Source organism: Scyliorhinus torazame, chromosome 18, assembly GCF_047496885.1.
Source record: "Scyliorhinus torazame isolate Kashiwa2021f chromosome 18, sScyTor2.1, whole genome shotgun sequence".
NCBI classification, from domain to species: Eukaryota; Metazoa; Chordata; class Chondrichthyes; order Carcharhiniformes; family Scyliorhinidae; genus Scyliorhinus; species Scyliorhinus torazame.
In genome coordinates this window covers 19,704,560-19,731,834 of record NC_092724.1, presented here as the reverse complement: position 1 = coordinate 19,731,834, position 27,275 = coordinate 19,704,560, and the positions used below count along the sequence as shown (strand labels likewise).

Here is a 27,275-nt window from a genome sequence, read left to right as displayed (position 1 = left end):
TTTGGTTGGCACAGTGGTTAGTATTGCTGCCTCACAGCGCCAGGGACCTGGGTTCAAATCCAGCCTTGGGTGACTGTCTATTCAGAGCTTGCACGTTCTCCCCGTGTGTGCGTGGGTTTCCTCCGGGTGCTCTGGTTTCCTCCCACAGTCCAAAAATGTGCAGGTTAGGTAGGTTGGCCATGATAAAATTGACCCTTAATGTCCAAAAAGGTCAGGTGGGGTTATGGGGATGGGAGTGGGTGTGTGGGCCTAGGAAGGGTACCGAATGGCCTCCTTCTGCAGTGTAGGGAATCTACGAATTTGCGGTCAAGCCTTCAGCTGCCGAAGCCCCAAGCTCCAAAATGTTCCCCCTAAACCTCTCCGTCCATTTATCTCACCTCTTTGACCAAGCTTTTGGTCACTTGTCCTGGACTCAAGCCAAATTATGTCTGACAATGCTCCTTGGTGAGGTGCCTTGGGATGTTTTGCTACATTAAAAGGCGCAATATGAATGCAGGTTATTGTTGTTTGAGTAACAGTCAAAAAAGTATGAAGGGGAGAATGGCCTGCATTGTGCTGCATCAGTCAATGATTTTCTGCTTCATCTCAATAGAATGGAGCTGAGCTTTGTAAATTACCAAGCCTGGGAACAATTCCAGGCACATGTTATTTTTCAGAAGTTACATTAACAAAACATTAATGTAATAAGACCGTGTCTGAGCTAATCTCTGCAGCGATTTATAAATTAATCACACAGCTGTCTGAACAGTGGAGAAAAATCCTTCCAGTAATAGAATGTGAAGTCAATTGCGTGAAGAATGTGTTTAGTGCCCCTTATTGCATTACCCAATTTAGTGCTTCAATCTTAGGATGTTATTTACAGTAACAGCAGGACCAGGACAGAACCAGTGCAGAACCAAAGCTACACAAACTAGCAATACCTGATGTTCGCTCGCCTCCCTCTGTGCTGGTCTCGTGTAGTGAGCCTGGCTTTCTGCTCCTCAACGCTATCTAGTGATGCTTGCTAGCAAATACATATGTGTGTCGACATTGTGGGGATTGATTTTAATTCCTTTCCCACCCACTCCAGCTAGACAGGAAGGGTTAAAATCTGCCTAGTCCACTTGGAGGCCTGGGTTTGCACTGTTCCCACCCAGTGGCATTTTAGATTAATTAAAATTGATGTAAACTTATGCTCCTGTTCACTGAGGGCAAACAGCAGCCTAATTAGACATTAGAGCTCATGGCCCGATATTGTGATTTTTAAAGATGGTTCATGAGTGAGGCTCTCCTTGTGTCAAATATGGAGTTACATGAAGTCTACCAGCACAGAAAAAAGCTATTCATCCCAACTGGTTCACCCCAATGTTTATGTTTCCTCCCACCTCTCTTCATCTCAACCAATCAGTATTTGTTTTTATTCTTTCATGGACTGTGGGCATCGCTGACTAGACCAGCATTTATTACCCATCCCTAATCGTCCTGGAGAAGGTGATGCTGAACTGCCTTCTTGAACCACTGCAGCCCTTGTGGTGCAGGTACACCTGTTAGGAAGAGTGCTTCAGGAATTTCACACAGTGACAGTGAAGGAACTGTCAAATACTTCCAAATTAGATTGCCGTGTTCTAATCATCCCACACACCCCGAGCCAGTCTTCACTTCACTCTTGCCAGCCCTCGATGGGGAATCTACTTTCAAATATTTAAATGAGTTCTGACCATTGTAATTGGAATGGTCTCATTGGCATAAGAACTATTGGACATTCTGTTTGCTTTGGGCTTCCCATAGATTGATTCACATACCCATTTAAAACTGCCCACACCACAATACTTATGTGTGCACCCCGCCCCCCTGCCCTCACCCGCTCCTTACTATAGTTAAATAGCCCAATGACACTCACTACCTAAGCCCGGACAGGTCAAATGGCCACTCGTACAAGGAACTCCAAGGCTGTTAGTGGTTGCGGAACCAGCAGGAGTCAACACATTCATGCAAGGAGGAGAGAAAAGAGGCAAGAGGAATTATGTAACTACTATCCATACTGTGCCAGAGCATGCATGTATATAACAGGAGTGATTGTGTGTAACAGGAATTAATATTCAGTTAGTTAGACACTTGATCACTTACCTAGAACTGTGAGTGTTGCAGGAACCGATTTGATGGAGCCAAAGCCATTGGTAACTTTGCACTGGTATTCTCCTCCCTGCCAATACTTCAACTCCTTTAGCAGTAGTGTTTCTTCATTCTTTGCGTCCAACAGTGTCCCATTGTGATACCTGGACAAAAATCAAAGACCAATGGTAGACATTGGGGTAAGGAAAACCTGGCAATGTTAGAATACGAACAATGATCAAATCCACTGTGCTCTATAACGCAAAAGAGACCCAACCATTTGGATAAGAGACTGTGAGGATTATGCCTATTGGATTGAGGGATTCGTGTTGCTAACTCCAGCTGCAGATATTTCCGGACACTTCCTTTTATGAACTCCCATCTCCTACTGCCCCACCTACTCGCACTCCTGCCATTGCTCAGCTAACATGTCCATCTTTGCAGAGCCCCAACGTTCCCACAACCAGTCGAAAGCAAAGAGGTTCTTCCTTGTTAGGTGATCAACGCAACAAAAGTATTCAAAGAAAGTTTAAAAATAATTGTATTTACTGCAACTCTGATTCTTACCCTGGATTGCTTGCAACCCTGCAGGTTTGCCAACCCTATGATGTGGAAATCACTGGCATGGCTAGCATTTGTTGCCCATCCTAATTGCCCCTTGAGAAGGTGGTGGGGAGCTGCCTATTTGAAAGTCAATGTGATGAAGGTACTCGCACGGTGCTGTTCAGGAGAGAGTTCCAGGATTTTGACCCAGCAACAGTGAAGGAATGAAGACATAGTTCCAAATCAAGATGGTGTGTAAGTTGGAGGGGAACTTGCAGGTGATGATTATTCCATGCATCCCTTACCCTTTTCGCCAAGATGGCAGGTTTGGAAGCTGCTGTCAAAGGAGCCTTGGCGAGTCGCTGCAGTGTATCTTGTAGATGGTACACACTGCTGCCACTGTGCATCAATAGTGAAGCGAGTGAATGTTTAAGATGGTGGAGGGGTTACTGATCAAACAGACTTTGTCATAGATAATAATTTATTAGTGTCACAAGTAGGCTTACATTAACATTGTAAATGAAGTTACTGTGAAAATCCCCTCGTCGCCACACTCCGGCACCTGTTCGGGTACACAGAGGGAGAATTCAGAATGTTCAATTCACCTAACAGCACGTCTTTCTTGTGGGAGGAAACGGGAGCAGCTGGAGGAAACGCACGCAGACCACGGGGAGAACGTGCAGACTCCGCACAGACAGTGACCCAAGCCGGGAATCGAACCTGGGACCCTGGCGCTGTGAAGCATCAGTGCTACCCACCGTGCTACTGCGCCGCCCATGTGTTGAGCATCAGGTACCCAAAATCAATACCAGTTCTATCCAAATCTCGCAGCTGCAGAAGGAAGTGAATTAGTTTTAGGACAGCCCCAAAAAAATGAAAAGAAATCATACCAGGTACACTTGAGCTGTTACTCTGTAAAAACTGGAAAATACCAATCAAAATATATTTTTAAAAAAGAATCCACCTCACCAGAAATATTTTAGCGGAAGTGGGGATCCAGTGGCCTTACAGCAAAAGGATACGCGCTGACCTGCAAACCGTACCTTTGTCTCGGGATGTTTCACTATGTAGGGATTTACTGTTGAAGAGAGAGAAGATGGTGAGGGCAGACGAGAACGGAATTGTGAAAGATAAAGAAAAATGATATCCATTATACCCTCCTGTCTTTGCTGCTGAATTCCCCTCCCCCATCCCCCCTCTCCTGAGACCTCCACCCCGCAACACCCTTCCCATCACTTAACTGTGACCTGGGTCACCCCTCGACTGGGTGTCATACCTGCAATAGCCACCATCTGTCTGGTGGCGATGCTGAGCAGTGAACAACTAGATCCCAGTCGTCTACATTTGTTATGGCCCAAGATCAAACCCTCAAGTTTTTGATGAGACCCAAAACCTTTTTGATTGAAGTAGACAGTATTTGAGATTCAAGAGACTTACCAAGTGAGTAAAGCCACAAGAGTCTATGGGTTTTGAATAAACAAAAATAAAAACTTACCATACAAGGTCAGAAAGACAAAGCAATTTTAAAAATCTAACTTGCATTCTAGCATGAGTAAATGGGAGGTACATGTGAACTAACTGTGGTTGAACACACCTCTCTGCACAATAAATGCCGATGAGACCAAGATAGAATCGACAGATTCCTCAACAAACCACCCAGGCGTCTAACACTGACCAACCAATCCCACTGAAACTCTCTCACAGGGGGTTCCAATATTCACCTTGGAAGATTTAACCTGGAAATTCTCTCTAAGGTCGCTCCAACTCAGGCAGCTTCAACAACAGCCCACCTCACAGGGTTCCAACCTCATCCCTCCAGATTCCGTTCCCCTGGATCCCACAATCTGCACTCCAGCACCAACTCACAAGCACAACCTTAGCTTTTTGCTTGTGCTGAGCAGAACATGACTGCTCCAAATGGGTACCATCTCCCTAGTGGTCTGCAACGCTGAATGACTAACTTCAGCAGACCTCTTCACTTATTTATTTTTTTAATTTAGAGTACGCAATTATTCTTTTTTCCAATTAAGGGGCAATTTAGCGTGGCCAATCCACCTACCCTGCACATCTTTGGGTTGTGGGGGTGAAACCCACGCAGACACGGGGATAATGTGCAAACTCCACACGGACAGTGACCCAGGGCTGGGATTCGAACCCGGGTCCTCAACGCGCAGTCCCAGTGCTAACCACTGCTCCACATGCCGCCCCGACCTCTTCACTTATAATGTCTCCTTCCCGCAGCCCTTTTCCTGTTGCAGCCTGGTTCTCTGCTCCTCTCTTTTTTTAACTGTACAGGGATCTTTTCCTACCCCTCAATCCTCTTTAGGACTCTCACTTTGGGGCCTCTCTCTGTCCCCTCTATCCCTTCCCTGCCTGAGGCAATTCCCTACTATGGTGCTCCGTTTCTGATCACCTGACCCAGGTTTCCACACCGTTCTTCTGGCACTGGCGATTTGAGCCTGTTCAAAAGCTTTGAGGCCCATCGGGATTGAAGTTCCTATCCTCTGCTCTCAACTTGAAGGTAAGTTTGACTTTAAATACCGCCCAATAGAGAGGGTTCCCACATATTGAAGACATGAGCATCACTGAATTGGCTTTGGGATCAAGGCCCAATATGAATGTAGGTTTTCTCATTGGTTAACTGGATAACAACAAAACAACTTGCATTTATATAGAGCTTTTCAAGTAATAAAAAGTCACAAGGTTCTTCACAGAAGTCATTATAAAGCAAAATGCAAGACTGAGCCATGTCGGGAGAAAGTAGATCAGATGGCCAAAAGGTTGGTTAAAGAGGTGGGTTTTAAGAAGCTTCTCAGAAAAGAGGAAAGAACGTCAGAGAGGTTTAGGGAGGGAATTCCAAGGCTTCGAGCCCAGGCAACTAAAGGCATGGTCACCAATGGCAGAGTGATCAAAAACTGGGGATACTCAAGAGACCAGAATTAGATGAGCAAATACCTGAAATGGTTGAGAAATTTCCAGAGATTGGGAGGGGCATGGATTGATTTGAAAACAAGGACATGAATTTTAAAATCGAGCTACTGCTTGATCGGGAGCTAATACAGGTCAACAAGCACATGGGTGATGGATGAACGAGACTTGATGAAGATAAGGCAGAGTTTTGAATGACTTCAATATACGAAGGCAGAATGCGAGATTCCAGACAAGAATGGTCAAATTTAGAGATAACATAGGCATCAATGAGCGTGTCAGCAGCTGTTGAGTTGATAGGGATGGGCGATAAGCAGAATCATGGAATGATAAAGGAGACCATTCGGTACATCATGCCTATACTGGCACTTAAAGAGCTACCTAATTATGCCAATTGCCCTTCTCTTTCCCGTTAGCATTGTTAAATTTTCCTTTGCATGTATTAATCTCGATCCGTTTTGAGTATTGTCATTGATTCGGCTTTCACCACCCACAACTCATGACATGGAAAATAATTGTCTCATTTCCCCTTTGGTTCTTTTTCCAAAACACACTCGCCATCCACTGTTTAAAGCTCAACTCTGCGGAATGTTTTACAGTGTGGCATAATAAGATATCCATCATCAGGATTATACAGGGAGCTGCTGTAATCTGGAAATTTCTCTTCCACAAAAAAACATATGTTGGGGGTCAATTGACGGAGGTCGATTGATTGTAAGGGCATCGAGGAATGTGGAGAAAAGGTGGGTGAATACAGTTGAGGTACAGATCAGACATGACGTAATTGAATGGTGGAGCAATCTCAAGGGGCTGAGCGTGCAATGATGCACGCTGCTATGTGTCTCATGGCTCATTGCTTCGCCTTTTCCTTTCAAGTTCTATGAGCAGTGTTATCGAAACGGTTGATAGCCCGAATTTGAGATGAAGCTTTTGAGATAGTTACTGACCAGCTCTCTCGAGAACCGCCTTAACCACTGACGACTCGGTGCCGTTTTGAACTGCTCGGAATAGAGAGGGGACGAATTTTGCACCTTCGATCAAAACACGGGCATTGCTGTTGGCGCAGACACCAGGGATCTTGAAAGCGCCGCTTTCATCACTCATTGTTAATATCATGTGCGGCTGATCCTCTGTCGCTATCCTACTGCGGCTTATGGGCACTCCATCTGCAGAATGGACTGTGCCCAGTAAAACATGTTGGTCACAGATGCAACCGTTGCATTCTTCATTCACATGACCCACTGCACACACATGCTGGCAAACTGCAAGAAAAAATTTCCATTGCGTTTTATTAACATTGCTGTCCTCACCATCCCCACCCCCACCAGCCTCAAACTCCCCACTTTGTTCCCGAACAATCGGGTTTGAGTAAGTTGCTCCGTAACAATCACTGTTTAGGAAACAGGCATTTAAAAACTCATAACAAAAATAGAAAATACTTGACAATCTCAGCTGGTCTGACAGCATTTGTAGAGTGAGAAGGGAGCTAATGTTTTGAGTCTGGATGACTCTTTGTCGAAGCTGGAGAGAACTGGAAAGGGGGTCAGATCTATACTGTAGTTGGGGGGGGTGGGGGGGTGGGGGGGGGGGGGTAGTGGTGGGTCTGGATAGAGGGCCAGAGGGCGATTGACAAAGGGAATGTAAATGGTAGTGATCAAGGCTAAGAAGCTATGATGTGGAGATGCCGGTGTTGGACTGGGGTGGGCACAGTGAGAAGTCTGATAACACCAGGTTAAGGGTAAGGGGGAGAGCAGAGGTGTGGGAGATGGGTCGGGCATGGTTGAGAGCCCCGTTGACCACAGTGGCCCAGTGTCTGCGAGGGTTTCCTCCAGGTGCTCCGGTTTCCTCCCACAGTCCAAAACTGTGCAGGTTAGGTGGATTGGTTATGATAAATTGCCCCTTAGTGTCCGAAAAGGTTAGGTGGGGTTACTGGGTTATGTGGATAGGGTGGGGATGTGGGCCTAGGTAGGTATGGCAACTGCTCGGCCCAGGACCGCAAGAAACTTTAGAGAATCGTGACACCGCCCAGTCCATCACACGAACCTGCCTCCCATCCATTGACTCCATCTACACCTCCCGCTGCCTGGGGAAAGCGGGCAGCATAATCAAAGACCCCTCCCACCCGGCTTACTCACTCTTCCAACTTCTTCCATCGGGCAGGAGATACAGAAGTCTGAGAACACGCACGAACAGACTTAAAAACAGCTTCTTCCCCACTGTCACCAGACTCCTAAATCACCCTCTTATGGACTGACCTCATTAACACTACACCCTGTATGCTTCATCCGATGCCGGTGCTTATGTAGTTACATTGTATACCTTGCGTTGCCCTATTATGTATTTTCTTTTATTCCCTTTTCTTCCCATGTACTTAATGATCTGTTGAGCTGCTCGCAGAAAAATACTTTTCACTGTACCTTGGTACATGTGACAATAAACAAATCCAATCCAATCCAAGTACGTTTTGAAGCGTAGTCACCATTGTAAGAAATGGGGCAGCCAATTTGCACAGCAAGATCCCACAAACAGAAATGGGGGACCGACCAGATAATCTGTTCTTTCGTGAGGTTGGTTAATATTGAGAAGCCACGATGCCGCGGTTGGACGGGGCTGGGCACAGTAAGATGTCTTACAACACCAGGTTAAAGTCCAACAGGTTTGTTTGGAGTAACTAGCTTTTGGAGCACTGCTCCTTCCTCAGATGAATATTAAGAAGGGCACTAGACACTCCCATTCTTTTATGAAATAACAACCAGGGGGTCTTTTATTTATTTTTAAATTTAGAGTACCCAATTCTTTTTTTCCCAATTAAGGGGCAATTTAGCGTGACCAATACACCTAATCTGCACATCTGGATTGTGGGGTGAGAGCCACGCAGACACGGGAAGAATGTGCAAACTCCACACGGACAGTGACCCGGGGTCGGGATCGAACCCGGGTCGTTGGCTCCGTGAGGCAGCAGTGCTAACCACTGCGTCACCTCTAGGTGTGCTTTTATAACCACCGGGGAGGCAGAAGGGTTTAACTTTGGATCTGAAAGACCTCTAACAGTGCAGCACTCTTTTGATAATGGCACTGTGAGTGCTAGCCTGGATTAAAGGGCTCAAATCTCTGGAGAGGGGCTCAAACTCAATGACCTCTCTGGGTCAGAGGTGAGAGAGTGTACTAACAGCAGAGCCAAGGTTGATAGAAGAGGTTTGCCAAACGGTATTTGTGTGACAACCCTCCCCTTTTAATTAAGACAGCTGCCTGTTAAATCAAATAAGAAGGTGTTACCACTTTCAGGGAGTGTGAAAGTGCCCAGCTTTGTTTAAAATTAAATTACACCTCAGACGGAGGAGTAGATTGCAGACTCTAATTGCAGAGTAATTCAACTCCACAATAAACATGGTGTTCATTCCTGACAGTGATCTGGTTGGAAATGCATCTAATCCTGACAGCACTGAGAAGACTTCCGGCCTCCCCCTTTGTTTTAGTATCAAACAACCTGTGGGGGAAAAATGAATTCATATGTATTTCTAAGTTTCCATTGCTAATGATTACAAAGAAAAACTCAACAAAATGTACAGAAATCAGTGGAAAAACTTCAGGGCAAAACTCATTTTTAATTCTCTCTTGTCTTAGACTTTCTACTGCAGTCACAATCGCCTCCAACTCCTCCCAGTGCCGAACATGCTTTGCATCTCCCTCATCACCTCCATCAGGAGGAATTCACTGACCTTGGGGAGGGCGGTGAGGGAGCAGAGTGGTTTATAACCAAGAGGCCTCAGCTTGGAATTCTTTGGCAGGTGTTGCCAAATTCTTGGGGTGACGCACATCCCGCTTTTGAGGGTTCTGCACAATCCCAGCTGACAGGGGCAGGGGTTGCAGTACTTTGCATTTAGAGAATGGAATATTTCCAGGATGCAGATTGAAAATTCGGGTGGTAGCTTCCTCTCGCCTCAGAGTGAGAACATGGTGTGTTAAAGCCCCCAATCTAGAGATTTGAGCACAAAATCTGGTCCGATACTGTAGTGGAGTAATGCGGGAGAATGCTACACTCTCATTCAAATTTGATGTTAAATCAAGGCCTCATCCATTCTTTCAGATGCACATAAAAGATCCCATCCAGTGTTATTATTTAACCCTCATTGCAACAGCAACACACAGATTAAGTCAGCTGATTGACGATCTGCATTGGTTGGAATTATCTGCTCATTATCTCATTGCTGATTGTGGGATCTTGCAGTGCACAGATTTGCTGCCACATTTCCTACATGATGACAGTGACTATACTTCAAAAGGCACTTCAAATTGGCTGGAAAGAGCTTCGGGGCATCCTGAAGGATTGGAAAGACACTTTCTGGTCAGACCTCAGGAGACCCTATGCTGTACCTCATTCTGTATAAAGTTCTTTACCTGTACAAGGTGCCCTGCCACACTTTTGTACTTCAACCGTCCGTCCGACACAGGTCCGCCTTTCCGGGGTTCGGATGCAGCTTCGGCGGCGCAGAATGTGACCGTTCCCACACGTGACAGAACACTCGCTCCAGCGTCCCCAATCTGTCCAGTTAGCCTCTGGAAAATTAGATGGGGGATGGGACGAGGGGGGGGGGGGGGGGGGGAGTTAGCAGAATGAGTAAACTATTTTAAAACTGCAGGCTGCACAACAAAGTACATCAGGGAGTAAAGGGGGATGTGGCAGCAACATCAACTTGCATTTATATAGCATCTTCAATGTAGGAAAATATCTCAAGGTGCTTCACAGGAGGAATTATCAAACAGAATCTGACACATGAGCGACGTAAGGTGACCAAATGTTTGGTCAACTAGGTCATTTTTAAGGAGACTCTAAAGGAAGAGAGAAAGATCAGAATGTCATCAAGTCATTACAGCCCAGAGAGAGGCTATTCAGCCTATAGAGTCCATGCCAACTTTCTGTTGAACAGTCAAGTCAGTCCCATTCTTCTGCTCTGTCCCCGTAGCCCCGAAAGTTTATTTCCCTCAAGTTGCCATCAAATTTCCTTTTGCATTAATTGATTCTCTCCACTTACACCTGCAAACTCTAGGGTTGATGTCAGAAAGCACTTCTTCACACAGAGTATAGTGGACATGTACAGAAATCAGGAGAAAATCTTCAGGGTAAAGCTAATTTTTAATTCTCCCTCTGTTGCAGTCACAATTGCCCAGTGTGAAGGTTAGTCGTGTAGTTTCTCCACCTGCCTCGCCCCTCCCCTCCCTATCAAAAAAAGGCATTGAGGCTGGGAGTCAATTGGAAATTTTTTAAACTTTGATTTTTTAAATTAAAGGTATTCAAGAACATGGAACCAAAGCAGATAGATGGAGTTAAAATATAGAACAGCCATGACAGAACAGGTGTGAGGGACTGAATGGCGTCCTTGTTTCTAAGAGTCTCACGGGGCTGTTAGTCAGAGGACTGCGTTTTTTGCTTTCCCTCCTGCACCGATACAATGCTCCAAACAGATGGTGTGTTTAGCTCTTACCCAGGCATGGAGGAGTGCTACACCCACGTCGCTCGAGGGCTTTCCCCTTGCATCTCGGAAGCATGACAAAACGGAAACGCAAGTTGTTTGTGCAGGTGCGTTGTCGAGCTTGGATACCTGCTCCACCGCAAGCGGTTACTGAACACGAGCTCCATTCTGACCAGTCTGACCAATAGGCTTGAACTGAGAATGGAATTCACAAAGAGACAACGAGATAAACGCTTGCATATCCATACAAGGAGCCACGTATCATGGCGAGTTTCCCCATTGTAGTGTTCAATGTCTCTTGCGTTTGATAACGTGAGTCTGTACACCATCTACGCTCATTGCACTTGATTGGTGGTGACTGGGTATGGACTTAAAAATAAGGAAACAGTACAAAGGGCTAGAAGCCAGAGCAGAGCATGGAATATACACTTTAAAGCACTCTCAATCAAACTGGTTACACACAGAAACTTGTGACATCTTTGCATTGCTCTGACATACATAAAAATACAACATCCATCATGGCACATAGCTATAAAGGACCCTCCCCCCCCAAGCACAAAGTGTCATCTATGCATAGCACAGCTTTTACAAATCATGAATTAAAAAGTAGCATTTTTTTTTCCAGAGAGAACAAATATCTCCAAGGGAAGGAGCTGGGATTTTACAATCAACAGCCAGGCAAATAAAGAGAAGTGGAAGAAAGAAATTATGGAGCGAGGGATGTTGGTGAGAGCACCCAGATCAGGAGAGGTCCTACATACCTATAGGGCATTGGAATCGGATATGGTAATTGGAACAAATCCTGCCCTCTGGCTGCTCCTTGTTGATACACCAGAAGCCCTTGTTTGGACTGTAATGGACAACCTCTCCAGTTTCGTCGGCTTTCACCCATTCCGTCGTACGCGCTTCAATGGATGCTGGCCGTGCACAGACTCGCTCCCGGTAGTAGAAGCGGATAGCTTCCAACCGCTCAAAGTCACCATTCCCGCCAGGGTGGTCAATGTTGAACCAGGAGGTCCATTCTGTCACCTCTGTGCCCAAATAAAAGATGCCGATCATTAGAATCAGAAAAGACCTGCATTTATGCAGCACTTTCGCCACCACCAGATGCCTTAAAGTGCTTTACAGCCAATTAATTACTTTTGGAGTGTGGACACTTGTAAGAAATATGACAGCAATTTGCACAGGGCAATCTCCCACAATTAGCAGTGCGATAATGACCAGACAATCTGTTTCTATGATGTTGGTTGGGGGATAAATGTTGGCCAGGACACCCGAGAGAACTCGGCTTCGACATAGATCCATAGGATCTTTGACACCCACCTGATCGTGGGCTGAATTCTCTGTTTCCCCAGCCGCGTAGATCTCGATAGTGCATCATTCGATGGTGGCGAATTCTCTCTTCATGCTGCTTGTCAATGGGATTTCCCATTGAAGCCACCTTACGCCGGTGGGAAACCTGCGGGCGTGGTGCGCTACCAGCGGGAAAAGGGAATTCCCAACGGCGGGAGATTTCTGGCCAGGGTATACAAGGCCTCAATTTTAACATCTCATCAAGAACATGGCGCCTCCAGCAGTACTGCACGGGATTTTTATCCTCCCGTTACTGGAGTGGGACCCGGACCCAAGATTTTCTGACGTAGATGGAAGAATGCTACCAATGGAGCAACAGCTGACACAATATCAAACAACTGGCTAAATGTTGTCTAAATGCACGTCAGATTATGTTAGCGATTATCACCCCAGCCACAGAGTCAGACGTCTGTGGGCCCACGTCTCATTCCATAGCCCCTTAAACCAGGACAATGATCCGAGCTGGAGGTACTGCCTTTTGGATGAGAAATTAAACCAAGGCTCCCTCTGGTGTTCTAAGTCAATATAACACCATAAGATGAAGAACGGGGGACTTCTCCCTAGTGTTCTGGCCATGATTGTCCCCATCAAACACTCCCAGAGCAGGTACAGCATGGGGTTAGATACAGAGTAAAGCAACCTCTACACTGTCCCCATTAAACATTCCCAGGACAGGTACAGCACAGGGTTAGATACAGAGTAAAGCTCCCTCTGCACATCCCCATCAAACACTCCCAGGACAGGTACAGCACGGGGTTAGATACAGAGTAACGCTCCCTCTACACTGTCCGCATCAAACACTCCCAGGACAGGTACAGCACACGGTTAGATACAGAGTAAAGCTCCCTCTATACTGTCCCCATCAAACACTCCCAGGACAGGTACAGCACGGGGTTAGATACAGAGTAAAGCTCCCTCTACACTGTCCCCATCAAACACCCCCAGGACAGGTACAGCACGGGGTTAGATACAGAGTAAAGCTCCCTCTACACTGTCCCCATCAAACACCCCCAGGACAGGTACAGCACGGGGTTAGATACAGAGTAAAGCTCCCTCTATACTGTCCGCATCAAACACCCCCAGGACAGGTACAGCACGGGGTTAGATACAGAGTAAAGCAACCTCTACACTGTCCCCATTAAACATTCCCAGGACAGGTACAGCACAGGGTTAGATACAGAGTAAAGCTCCCTCTGCACATCCCCATCAAACACTCCCAGGACAGGTACAGCACGGGGTTAGATACAGAGTAACGCTCCCTCTACACTGTCCGCATCAAACACTCCCAGGACAGGTACAGCACACGGTTAGATACAGAGTAAAGCTCCCTCTATACTGTCCCCATCAAACACTCCCAGGACAGGTACAGCACGGGGTTAGATACAGAGTAAAGCTCCCTCTACACTGTCCCCATCAAACACCCCCAGGACAGGTACAGCACGGGGTTAGATACAGAGTAAAGCTCCCTCTACACTGTCCCCATCAAACACCCCCAGGACAGGTACAGCACGGGGTTAGATACAGAGTAAAGCTCCCTCTATACTGTCCGCATCAAACACCCCCAGGACAGGTACAGCACGGGGTTAGATACAGAGTAAAGCTCCCTCTATACTGTCCCCATCAAACACTCCCAGGACAGGTGCAGCATGGGGTTAGATGCAGAGTAAAGCTCCCTCTATACTGTCCCCATCAAACACCCCCAGGACAGGTACAGCACGGGGTTAGATACAGAGTAAAGCTCCCTCTATACTGTCCCCATCAAACACTCCCAGGACAGGTACAGCACGGGGTTAGATACAGAGTAAAGCTCCCTCTGCACATCCCCATCAAACACTCCCAGGACAGGTACAGCACGGGGTTAGATACAGAGTAACGCTCCCTCTACACTGTCCGCATCAAACACTCCCAGGACAGGTACAGCACACGGTTAGATACAGAGTAAAGCTCCCTCCACACTGTCCCCATCAAACACTCCCAGGACAGATGCAGCATGGGGTTAGATACAGAGTAAAGCTCCCTCTGCACATCCCCATCAGACACTCCCAGGGAAGGCCCAGAGCAGGTTAAATGTAACTATGTGTCAGGAATCATTTGGACATTTGAAGCGATTTTAGGATTTTCCTCCGCTGTCCCCACCCCCTCCATTTCCTACCAGACTTGTTTTTCTGGCATTGTAATGTCAGGTGTAGATTGTCTGAGATTCCCCAGTCAAATGGCTGGTCAATAATCACTGTGTTTAATACAAGTGCCCCGGCTGGGAGTCTATGGCTTCAGCAGAGCAAAATGAAAAGCAGAAGAAATAACAGGAAATGGAGGTCACTGAATGAGAACACTGCTCGGGTGATCACTGATTCCCTTTGGCGCTTTTTACCTTTAAAAGCAAGGGGCACGAGTGGAGGCTCAATGACCTATTTCTGCTGACGGGTGAGTGAACAGCTGGCATTATAGGAGCTGTCAATCAGTGGCATCTCCCAGGTTTATAGAGTGACTGCCTGCTGAACTCTCTCGCTCAAACTCCCAACATTCATGATTCAAAGCTTTACATTCCCCACTGACTACCTGCCCCCACTCCCTACCCACCCACCCAGCAACTCCCCAAATATTTTGATCAGAACGTAGCTGAGCAAAGAAGCTCAAAGTAAATCATGCCTATTGTCATGATACTTTTATCTGGATCCCTCAGGATATAATCCTGGGAGCTGGAAGCAGGGGCCGAATTTTAAATCTACTTCACACTGAGCAGTTAATGAGGGCAGCTCTTCAGCATTCTGACACTCACACCTTCTCTCGGCACGTCTTTGGTTTCTTTACTTGTCTCATTATCACTCCCTTTTGGTGTGGCACCATGAACCCTTTTGCTAGTTAACCTCTGCCACCCTCCACGCTATTGCAGATCTTCCCTTTTGTTCTTTGTCCCAGCTTTCCCATTCGCCTAGTGAAATCCTGACATTTCTCAGTTCTGATAACAAGTCCGGGGGCCTGGAAGTCGGATTCTCTCTCCACAGATGAGTATTTCCAGAGATTTCAGTTTTAATTTCAGATTTCTAGCATCCGCAGTATTTTGATTTACGTTTGTTTAAGTTAAAGCCAATGGTTAACTCCCCACTCCACTCCTGCCCAGCTTTCTTGTTTTATCTGTTGGTTTTGGCAGGTGAGGAGGAGGCCCACAGGCAGGATCTCAATCATAGAATCACAGAATTTACAGTGTACAAGGAGGCCATTCAACCCATTGAGTCTGCACCGACCCTTGGAAAGAGCACCCCACTTAAGCCTCTACCCTATCCCCGTAACCCTGTATCCCCACCTAACCTTTTTGGACACTAAGGGCAACTTAGCATGGGCAATCCACCTAACCTGCACATCTTTGGACTGTGGGAGGAAACCGGATCACTCGGAGGAAACCCACGCACATACGGGAAGAACGTGCCGACTCCGCACAGACAGAGACCCAAGCTGGGAATTGAACCTGGGACCCTGGAGCTGTGAAGCAACTGTGCTAACCACTATGCTACCGCGCTGCCCAATAGAATGTCAAGACGGGCCCCAACTGTGTGTTCCCTTTACCTGTGTTCAGTAGCTGTATCTCATTGTAAACTGGTTTCCGATTCCTCCGAACTTGTTTCCATTTCTGGATTCCGGACTCATTCTTTTCAGCGGCTGTGGACGCTGTGAATGGAAATAGATGATTTCAAAGGGAAGTGATTAAAAGAAAATACCAATGACACAAAGGGACCACCCAATCAACTGCCTTCTTCAAAATCCAAAGAAATGCTTGTCATGCAGTCAGTGTTTGTGACCGTAACATATTCTGAGCTCTGTTAAAGTAGGAAGGGGAATCTTTTAAATTCTGATACAATGTGGAGTGAGATTTATTGTGTATATAACCCCGTTTTGTACCTGTCCTGGGAGTGTTTGATGGGGGATAGTGTAAAGGGAGCTTTACGCTGTATCTAACCCCGTGCTGTACCTGTCCTGGGAGTGTTTGATGGGGTCAATGTAGAGGGAGCTTGACTGTGTACCTAACCCCATGCTGTACCTGTCCTGGGAGTGTTTGATGGGGACAGTGTAGAGAGAGCTTTACTCTGTATCTAACCCTGTGCTGTATCTGCCCTGGGAGTGTTTGATGGGGACAGTGTAGAGGGAGCTTTACTCTGTATCTAACCCCATGTTGTACCTGTCCAGGGAATGTTTGATGGGGATGGTGTAGAGCAGTGATAGGCAACCTAGGCTGGTGAGTGCCCCTCCTTCATCTCAGTGGGCCACAAGATTGAAATCGAGCAAGTTCACTAACCATGACCCCATGAAAATGGTCGCATACATTTAATACACACGCCAAATAGTTCTTAATGAGTTATAGAAAATACTTAATCATTTATATATAGAACTGTCAACTTCAAACGGTAGAAACAAAATAAATATTAACGCTATGATTGGACACAGAGGTAGCACATTGCTCTCACAATGTTGTGAGCAATCAGCACACACCTCACTTCCCTTGACCTTGCTTTACGTTCAAATCACTTTAATCATACTGTTAGGAAAAAAACTCTGCGGACGGAAACCGACGGAATGTGACAACTCTGTGCGTGGGGAACAGTCAACAAAATGTCTCGTGGCCGCACTCAGAAACCTGATGGGCTGTATGTGGTCCCTGGGCCGCAGGTTGCCCACCATTGGTGTAGCACAAGCTTTACTCTGTATCTAATCCCGTGCTGCGCCTGTCACACTTTTAATAGCACCTGTTGTCACATGGGCACTGTGCAGCTGCAAGACCAGAAAGAACAGGAGCAGTTCCAGCCCTTCTGGAATTGCGATGAAGCACATTGGAAGATCGTCAGCTATCGAGTGGAGAAATATTTAAAGACCTGGACTATTTAAAACCAGTGAGTTAAGGATTCAGTTACAAGTCAGAATGAGTGGAATAATGGAATCTTAAGAGCGTGGTATTCATTGTGTGCATGCCAGCTCTTTGAAAGAGAGATCCAATTAGTTCTATTTTTCCTGCTCTTTGCCCTGCAAAATTTCCACTTCAAATATTTACCCAGCTCCTTTTCGAAAGTTACAATTTGGTCTGCTTCCACCAACTTTCGGACAGCGCCTTCCAGATCACTGCGTAAAAAATAAAATTCTCTTCATGTTCCCTCTGGTTCTATTGTCAATCATCTTAAATCTTGTGTCCTCTGGATAAGACCTTCCTGATTTTGAACACCTCTATTAAATCTTCCTTTAACCTGTCTACTCTAAGGAGAACAATCCCAGATTCTCCTATTTCTCTGCTGAATGTTGAGTAGCCGCTGACTGCCAGGAACACTGTCCGCTTCTCTTAAACCAAAGTTATTTGTTTGTGATGATCTGACGATCTGATGATCGAGTGGCACGGTAGCACAGTAGTTAGCACTGTTGCTTCACAGCTCCAGGATCCCAGGCTTGATTCCCGGCTTGGGTCACTGTCTGTGTGGAGTCTGCACGTGCTCCCCGTGTCTGCGTGGGTTTCCTCCAGGTGCTCCGGTTTCTTCCCACAGTCCAAAGATGTGCAGGTTAGGTGGATTGCCCATGCTAAGTTGCCCTTAGAGTCCAAAAAGGTTAGGTGGGGATACAGGTTTACGGGAATAGGGTAGAGGTGCGGGCTTAAGTGGGGTCCTCTTTCCAAGGGCCGAATGGCCTCCTGCACTGTAAATTCTAGGATTCTGAACACAATGTTCGCATTTTGTTGCATTACTTTTTAAAAATAAATTTAGAGTACCCAATTCATTTTTTCCAATTAAGGGACAATTTAGCGTGGCCAATCCACCTACCCTGCACATCTTTGGGTTGTGGGGGTGAAACCCACGCAAACACGAGGCGAATGTGCAAACTCCACACGGACAGTGACCCAGAGCCGGGATCGAACCTGGGACCTCGGCGCCATGAGGCAGCAATTCTAACCGCTGCAACACCGCGCTGCCCTATTTTGGTGCATTACTTAACCTGAATTGGATGATTAGATATTTTTACCATGAGAAATGGTTTTGAATGAATAGGAAGAGACTATGAATGAACACCAGATCATCTCGAAAATGAATCTGTGGCCTGAGCCATATTTTGATGAAGTAACTCTCGGAATGTGGGAGGTCGCAGCAAGGCCAAAATTTCATAGCATCTTAGGATAGTACAGCACAGAGAGAGTCCATTAGGCCGATCAAGTTTGTGTCGGCTTTTAAAGGCCATTTGTATCCCTTCCTTGCTCTTCCCCTTCACCCCCTTAATTTGTTTCTCCTTTTAACGGTTATCCAATTCCCTTCATTGAAGGTTATCATTGCATCTGTATCCACCCCCCCCCCCTCTTTGTATCCAGCACCGCCCCCCCCCCCCCCCCCCCCCGCCCCCCGCAATCAGCCGGTGCATTCCAATTCCATACAGAGGGACTTGAGACTGGAAATCGCAGAGGCACTTGCCATAAATTTTCAGGATGCCTTAGGCTCAGGGGTGGTGCCAGGGGAAGCGTTGCCCACTTGTTCGAAAAAAGGGTACAACGATAAGTCCAGCAACTGCAGGCCAGTCACTTACACTTCAGTGGTGGGGACACGTCTTGGAACAATAATTCGGGACAAAATTAATAGACACATCGATAAATGAGGGTTAAACAAGGAAAGCCAGCATGGATTTCTTAAGGTTGAATCTGGTTTAACTAGCTTGCTGGAGTTTGTTTGAAGAGGTGACAGGGAGGGTTGACGAGGGCAATGCAGTCGATGTGGTGTACATGGATGTTCAAGACGCATTCGATACAGTGCCGCACAACAGACTTGTGAACAGAATTATAGCTCACGGAATAAAAGGGACAGTACCAACTTGACAAAATTGACTGAGTGACAGGAAACAGAGAGTAGTGGTTAATTGATATTTTTCAGGCTGGTTTATAACTGGGGGTTCCCCAGGGGACGGTGTTCTGACCCTTATTTTTTGTGATATATATTAATGATTGCGACCTTGGTGTACTGTGCACAATTTTAAATGATATGAAACTTGGGAAGTAGTATGAACTGTGAGGAAGATATTGCAGAACTTCAAAAGGACAATAGTTGAATAGGCAGACAGGTGCAATTGTGCCTGTTCCAGGGATCAGACCTGGAGGTGCCTGCCCATGTGAGGTGGGATGGGGTGCGGGGGTGTTCTCTGATGAGACCCTGGATTGCAACAAAGTCCCGTTCGATAGCATGGTCTTTCTCGGTGCTGTGAGCACCGGGAAACCCCCGACTAAACACACTTGACACGGGACTCTGTTGCAATTCGGTTAGATCGCGCCCTACGGGCTGACTGACCTCCCTCTGTGCGATAACAACTCTGTGATTCAATTGTTACATTTAATTTTTTTTCCCCTCATGTCGCCAATTCTTTTCCAATTAAGGGGAAATTTAGCGTGGCCAATCCACCTACCATTCACATCTTTGGGGAGAATGTGCAAACTCCACGCGGACAGTGACCCAGGGCCGGGATCGACCCCGGGTCCGCTTTTGCCAATCGCCTTCAATCTGTGCCCTCTGGTTATCAGCCCTTCAGCCATTTTCTGAGAAGGTGGAGTTCGGCCTCCTTGAACTTCTACAATTCATAGAATCACAGAATTTACAGTGCAGAAGGAGGCCATTCAGCCCATCGAGTCTGCACTGGCTCTTGGAAAGAGCACCCTACCCAAGTCCACACGTCCACCCTTTCCCCGTAACCCAGTAACCCCATTTAACCTTTTTGGACACTAAGGGCAATTTAGCATGTCCAATCCACCTAACCTGCACGTCTTTGGACTGTGGGAGGAAACCGGAGCACCCGGAGGAAACCCACACCGACATGGGAAGAACGTGCAGACTCCGCACAGACAGTGACCGAAGCCGGGAATCGAACCTGGGACCCTGGAGCTGTGCTACCCACCGTGCTACCGTGCCGCCCAATTCTCTGTCGTGAATTGTGTGCTTGCACGGCCTCCCTAGTCAACCACGTGAGTCTGGGACTGAAGTCACTTATAGGATCTTCCTGGATAAGGGCAGCAGGTTTCTTCTCTGAAAGAGGGTATTTGTGAACCAGTTGGAGTATGTATGAGAATCACAGTCACTTTTACTGATTCCAGCTTTTTATTTTCTCTTCTCCTGTGATCCCATCCCAAAGGAGGTTTGTCATCTCTTTAAATGGGTGAGGGCTGGCGGGGAGGCCAACTCACCATCTAAAGATTTCTGGCCTGTCCAAGCAGGTAGTCAGACCCCAGGATTGAAGGAACACCCACCGTCCCATCTCCATTGCCATGTGACATCTGCCTGTCCTCTCTTCTGCCTTTATAAGGAATGGCTTTAGCTTCCCAGTAACTTCACCAGAACACAAAACTATTTTTTTTTGCAAAAGGCACACAGTTCCCCACCCCTGCCACTTAAGAGTGAATTGTGCTCGTGTGAGGGTGATTAACCTGTAGTGTTAATGTAAGCCTACCTGTGACAATAATAAAGATTATATTATATACACTGATATGACATGGTCACACCATGAGAGTACACCACCGTATAATGAGGATGTTCCTTCTGAGTAAATGACCTTCGCCAATTTGGTACCAGCTTCGCTCTGACTTGTAGCTGTTTTTAAATAGTAGCCAGTGCTCAGTATAAACAACCTCCACAGTACTCAGAGCGGATTAAGGGTTTCAACGCATGAAAAAAAGGTATAAGAGAAAGACTTGCACTGATATTGCATCTTTGATGACCTCAGGATGCACCGAAGGATTTTTCAGCTAATTTAAGATTTGAAGTGTAGTCACTGGTGTAACTAGATGAGGTTCTTACTTTCGGTTTAGCTCAATCGGCTGTGAATTAATGATTAAACATGGCCCTTTCTGCCAAAATAAACAAAGTTTAACTTCAAATTTGAAATGAACATCAATAAAAATGGCTAATAGTTGTCACCTTTTGATTGATATGACCGACTGCCTATTTTAAACACTGGCAGATTAAGACTGGCGTTACCACACAAGAAGGTTAACCTTAAAAGAGATGTCAAAACTGGCTGAGAACTACTGTGCAAAATCCCCCTTCCTGAACGTAAATGTTCTGAGTGCTCAGGGACCCTTGACAGTAGCATACAGATCGAGTCGAACGATGAATAATCTATATTCAAGACTGAGGCTCTGAGGACCCAGGTTCGAATCCCGGCTCTGGGTCACTGGCTGTGTGGAGTTTGCACATTCTTCCCGTGTCTGCGTGGGTTTCACCCTCCACAACGCAAAAGATGTGTAGAGTAGGTGGATTGGCCACGCTAAATTGCCCCTTAATTGGAATAAAAAATAATTGGGTACTCTAAATTTATCTTAAAAATAATCCGTATTCATTGTCTCATTGCTGTTTGTGTGATCTTGCTGTGTGAAAATTTGCCACTGCGTTTCCTGCTTTGCAACAGTGACTGAATCTGAAAAATTACTTCATTGGCTGTAAAATGCTGTGAGGGATCCGGAGGTAGTGAGAGATGCTGTGGAATTGCAAATTTCTATGCATTCTTTACAAGAAATCAGGGAAAACTGGAAACACACTGTAGGCTGAGAGAGACAGTGGGTGAAATTCTCCACTCCCCATCACTGAGATCTGGGGCTGGATTCTCCGATTCTGGGGCTATGTCCCCACGCCGGTGGCGTTTTACGGCAGCAAAAATGGCCGATTATCCGTTATGAAGGACGGCAGAGTAGAGCACCCAGCTGCCGATACACCCTGGAGAGTTGCCGGATCCGTGGCCGCGCATGCGCAGGGCGGCGGCTGCACCGTGCTATATGGTGTACGCAGCCCGCGAAATAGTCCCCCCCCCTTTGGCCGGCTCGCGCACCCCAGACCATCCCACCACAGTGCCCCCAGCCCTGAAAAATGTTCCCCATGCCCGTTGATCGGCCCTCCCCCGACCGTGTCGGTGCTGGACTGAGTCCGCAGCTGCCACGCCGAGTTCCCGATGGATGAGACCATGAGAGACCCATGCCATCAGAAACTCGGCCGGTCGGGTGCGGAGCATCGGGGGGCGGGCCTCAGACAATGTCCTGAGGCTGTCGATATGGCGAGCGGCATACTCTCCGAGTACACTGCTTTGGAGGGGGCAGAGCATTGGAAAAGTGTCGCTGCCCCCAATTCTGTCATAAACTTGGATTCTCCGACAGATCGCCAAACGTGATTTCGGCGTCGGTGAACGGAGGATCCAGCCCCTGGAATCCCGCTCGGGTGGTGAATCCCACGTTGGCACAAAGACGGGATTGGCACTGGGCAGCAGACCCGTCCCCGTCCCGCCGACCATAACGGGCTTCCTCCGTCCGTTCACACCAGCTGAATTTTCTGGTCCCGCTTCAGTGAATGGAGTTTTGGCTGAGCGCCAAATTCTCTGTTCTCGCAGGCAGCGGTGGCGGGGTGAACACAGATCGGAGAATCCCGGTCCAAATTAGTCTCTGAACCAGCGGGTCCCGCCCAGTGACTTTTCGTGAAACATGAAGAGGCCTCCGGATCCCCCAGAAAATGACTCGGCCTCGCCGGGCCTGACTAGGGGTGCCACGAGGCTGGTAAACTTCCTGAGAGGCCTCTCGTGAGATTTACCGGCCTCATCACGCCTTGTGACATCTGACGAGACCTTGCGAGGCGTGGCGATCTGGATCCTGTCCATTGAGGTCGGGGCCTGGATTTGCATATTCCACTGAGCAGTTAGTCTCTCTCGAATATGTCTAAGCAGGACCTTCCCAGCGCCCGGGACATAACGGCTTTGCCTCGGAGACCCCGAGAGGGCGCCGTTTAGCACTGGTTTCCACAAAAGTGGATCAGGCACACCTGGCACCCTGGCAGTGCCACCAGGACAGACTGGCAGTGTTACCTGGCACCCTGGCAGTTCCCCTGCCAGCCTGGCAGTGCCAAGGTGCCCAGATGGAATCATGCCCATGTCGGTGATCGGGGTACCCTGCCTTTATGAGGTGGAGGCCGGGGGACTTGACCCCCTTATTGGTGAGTTAGGATGTTGGGGGGGGGGAGGGGATCCGGAGGCCACAGTGGGGTGTCTGGTGGCGCTCCAACCTCTTCCTGCACTGGTGACCGGAGCTCGTTAGTGCAGGAAACAGGAGTAAGTGGATCCTCGGCGGAGGCGTTCCTCGTCAAGGCCCAGAAATGAAGCAGAGTCCCGTTTCGCAACGGCACTGGAAACATTCGACTAAATACATTCGACACGGGTCTCTGTTTCATTTCCATTAAATCGCGCCCCAACTGTAATTTCGGACGGGAAAACCGGTGAGAATCCCACCAGTTGTTCCGGCGTGATTCCCATCGCAATCCACCCACAATCCGTCGCCTGCTGCCGGTAGCGGGTTTCCCGATCTGGCAGAGAATTGAGCATCAGCTCAAAAACGAGGGCGTGAACCAGATTGCATCGGATGCCACGGACATACATCATCGCGCTCTGTTCGACGCCTGGCACGTAGGGGCTCTCCTGCTATTCTTCGGGAACAGCGGGAGGCGCGCTGGGTGCAACAGGGTATTAGAATCACGCCTGAACTGTTTTCCTGTTTTCATTTCACAAAATGTGAACCAGTAACTTGCTGCGAAAATGTTCAGAGACTGACTCCGTCCCATGGAAAATAGAACCTCAAACATTTGCATATCTCTTTCCCTTTAGTAGTCAGCTGTGGCTCAATGAGCAAGACCTTTGCCTTGGAATCAAAGAGATTGTGGGGTTCAAGCCCCACTCCGCACACTTTGAGCACAGGATTCACATTGACACTCCCAGTGCTGCACTGTAGGGGGTGCTGTCTTTTAGACGAGATGTTAACCCCGATGCCCTGCCTGCCCTCTCAGGTGGATCCCGCTGCACTATTTGAAAAAAGCAGGGGGAGTTCTCCCCGGTGTACTGGCTAATACGTATTCCTAAACCACAATAGATTAAAATAGATGATTTGGTCACTATTATGTTTGTTTGCTGTGCGCAGATTGGCAGTAGATTTATACAAGTGACTACACTTAAAAAGTACGTCAATGGCTGCACAACCCAAATTGTACCTGCTCCCAACCTTCATGCATAATTTCTCATTCGTACTTTGCCCTTTTAAATTCATCTAATTGTGATCAACTCAAAGAATTACCCTTATTATTTCCTCAATCAATAGAGTCCATTTTTTGATGGTGCCACTGTCAGATGTCAGTCCAGCTCTGTTTGTTATCTCTCATTTAGCCCTTGGCCATACTTCTACAAAGTAGCATAAGGCATGAAAGCATAGTGGTTAGCACTGTGGCTTCACAGCGCCAAGGACCCCGGTTCGATTCCTGGCTTGGGTCACTGTGTGGAGTCTGCACGTTCCCCCCGTGTCTGCGTGGGTTTCTTCCAGGTGCTCGGTTTCCTCCCACAAGTCCCGAAAGACGTGCTTGTTAGGTCAATTGGACATTCTGAATTCTCCCTCTGTGTACCCGAACAGGCGCCGGAGTGTGGCGACTAGGAGATTTTCACAGTTACTTCATTGCAGTGTTAATGTAAGCCTACTTGTGACACTAATAAAGATGATTATTATTATAAGGTGCACACAAGGACTTGTTACTTTAGACCCAATCCTGCTGAGAGTTCCACTGGTATCATCAGCCACCTTACGCCCAGCTATTTGACTCTGTGTGTGTGTGGGGGGGGGGGGGGGGGAGATATTTTCAGCACTGACTACCTCACCTAGCCCAGGGTCACTGTTGCAGCGCACCCCCTTCACAAAGCTAACTCAGGGGCAGCCTGGAGAATGGATGAGAAACCTCCTAGATATGTTTACCTCCTCCCAGGATATCTACCTCCTCAGCAACAGGACCAACCCCAATTCAAACATCCGCTGTCCTTATCGAAGGACAGTAAGAAGTCTTAGAACACCAGGTTAAAGTCCAACAGGTTTGTTTCAAATCACTAGCTTTTGGAGCACTGCTCCTTCCTCAGGTGAGGTGCTCACACCTGAGTAAGGAGCAGTGCTCCGAAAGCTAGTGATTCGAAACAAACCTGTTGGACTTCAGCCTGGTGTTGTAAGACTTCTTGCTGTGCTCACATCAAGGCTCACCCAAGGAGACGAAGGACTGCTGGACTTTCAGAATCAGGCTTGGCTATCAGGGTTGGAGGGGAAAATGATGTGACCCCCACCAGGACAGGGAACTGGGCCAAGGAATGACAGAGGAAGAGATCAGCATCGAAAACATTATTGATTAAACATAGGAAACTGGAGCACCAGAACAAATCTCGCCTGTGAGGATAAAACAATAATAATATGCCCCCCCCCCCCCCCCCTCTTGACTTTGCAGTCGGTCCACTATCGAGGATGCCTCCTTGAAGGGCCAATCGGTGGGGAGCAACCGGGAAACTTAATCACTTGACATGTTGTGTTTTAAAGTTTCCTACCTTGAGCTGAAGCACACTGCTGCTCCAAGGCAAGGAGGGCGAGCAGGAAGGAAACTCTCCCCAGTTGCATCCTCGCCTGTCCAAATCCCTCACACGCTGCTGTCCTGGGTTTTGGATGTTGATTTTCCGATCAAAGAAACAAAAGCAGAGAACTTTTCAAAGTGAGGTGCAGATTGATGGTGCCAGTGTCGTAGCCGAGGCTGCTGAAGCTCAATATGCAGAGCAGATCTGCACAGCTCACTCGCCTTTATTTATATCCCTGTGTCTAGTTCACTTGATTGGTCCGGGTTTTCAATCCACATTCCTGACCCTGGGCATGTGGAGGAGGATGTGGGGAGGTGCGAAGTTGCTTTGATTCTGTCTTGCAATCTGACGAGAAACCCAAGGGGCGGGGGGGGGGGGGGGGGGTCCCCTCTTTTCTGGATTAAATAAATATTAGAGAAAAAAACTAAGTTCCCCTTTAACACCTGATATGTGAGCCAACCCTTTGCAAATACAACACTCGGAGACAAGTTCGACAGACTTCTTGCAAACTGGCTTAACTCCAACTTTGCCCCCAAAGATGCTGTGTGCCTGCCAATGGCACAAGTTGGTTTATGGTCGCCGTAAAGTTATTTGATTGGGAAACTAGACAGAATTCCAAAGGGGTGCTGGATCTGGGGTAGATGTTTACCCCCCTCCCCCACCCACCTGTCCCTCAAAGACTGCCAGGTGAACCAGATGTGAACTTGAGGTATGCATCCATTCCCTGGACACTTAATAATAATAATCTTTATTAGTGTCACAAGTAGGCTTACATTAACACTGCAATGGAGTTCCTGTGTAAATCCCCTAGCCGCCACACTCCGGTGCCTGTTTGGGTACGCGGAGGGAGAATTCAGAGTGTCCAATTCACATAACAAGCACGTCCTTCGGGACTCTGGGAGGAAATCGGAGCACCCGGAGGAAACCCACGCAGACACGGGGAGAACGTGCAGACTTCGCACAGACAGTGACCCAAGCCGGGAATTGAACCAAAGTCTCTGGCGCTGTGAAGCAACAGTGCTAACCACTGTGCTATCGTGCCACCCAAGTGTTAACTGTTGGCATGTTATTCGGCCATGAAGGCCTAAGCTTTGGTAACCCCTGAGTTAGATTTTTTTCCCCCCGCAGGTCAAGCCCCACTCCGGGGCACCTAAGGCGTGCTAACAGTCCCAGTACAAGACTGACGGGGTGCTGCGTCGTCAGAGGTGCCACCCTGAGGGTGCGACATTAAACAGGGAAGACCTCATCCACCCTCTCAGCTGGACATGAAAGATGTCACAGCACTAACCTGGAGAAGAAGAGAAAGGCAGTTCCCTCCAATGCGCTGGCCTCAATCAATGTCACTAAAAAGAGATTATCATAATTGATTGTATTGTTGTACGTGGGAGCTTGCTGTACACTAATTGGCTGCTGCATTTACTATACAAAACAATGATTACTCTTCAAAAGATACTTCATTAGTTACATATCTCACATTTGAATCTAGCCTCC

At 47.5% G+C, this 27,275-nt stretch overlaps 1 protein-coding gene and 1 long non-coding RNA gene across 3 annotated transcripts in view; one reads left to right on the top strand and one right to left on the bottom strand.

Annotated features, from left to right (window-relative positions):
• The window catches only part of LOC140395010 (uncharacterized), a 35,302-nt gene extending 23,197 nt beyond the window's left edge, over window positions 1-12,105 (top strand). For both annotated transcript variants that reach the window (XR_011936092.1, XR_011936093.1), the window contains exons 2-3: window positions 2,683-2,912; window positions 11,659-12,105. This is a non-coding gene — a long non-coding RNA (uncharacterized lncRNA). The remainder of the gene's footprint in view (window positions 1-2,682; window positions 2,913-11,658) is intronic.
• Window positions 1-26,029, bottom strand: part of cilp2 (cartilage intermediate layer protein 2) — a 45,724-nt gene extending 19,695 nt beyond the window's left edge. The window contains exons 1-8 of the mRNA XM_072482317.1: window positions 25,761-26,029; window positions 15,951-16,052; window positions 11,795-12,064; window positions 11,046-11,228; window positions 9,961-10,119; window positions 6,510-6,824; window positions 3,604-3,712; window positions 2,107-2,255 (exon numbers count right to left, since the gene is read on the bottom strand). Of these exons, the coding sequence (XP_072338418.1) occupies window positions 2,107-2,255; window positions 3,604-3,712; window positions 6,510-6,824; window positions 9,961-10,119; window positions 11,046-11,228; window positions 11,795-12,064; window positions 15,951-16,052; window positions 25,761-25,830 (1,357 nt within the window). The 5' untranslated portion in view covers window positions 25,831-26,029. The remainder of the gene's footprint in view (window positions 1-2,106; window positions 2,256-3,603; window positions 3,713-6,509; window positions 6,825-9,960; window positions 10,120-11,045; window positions 11,229-11,794; window positions 12,065-15,950; window positions 16,053-25,760) is intronic.
• Between the last annotated feature and the right edge of the window lie 1,246 nt (window positions 26,030-27,275).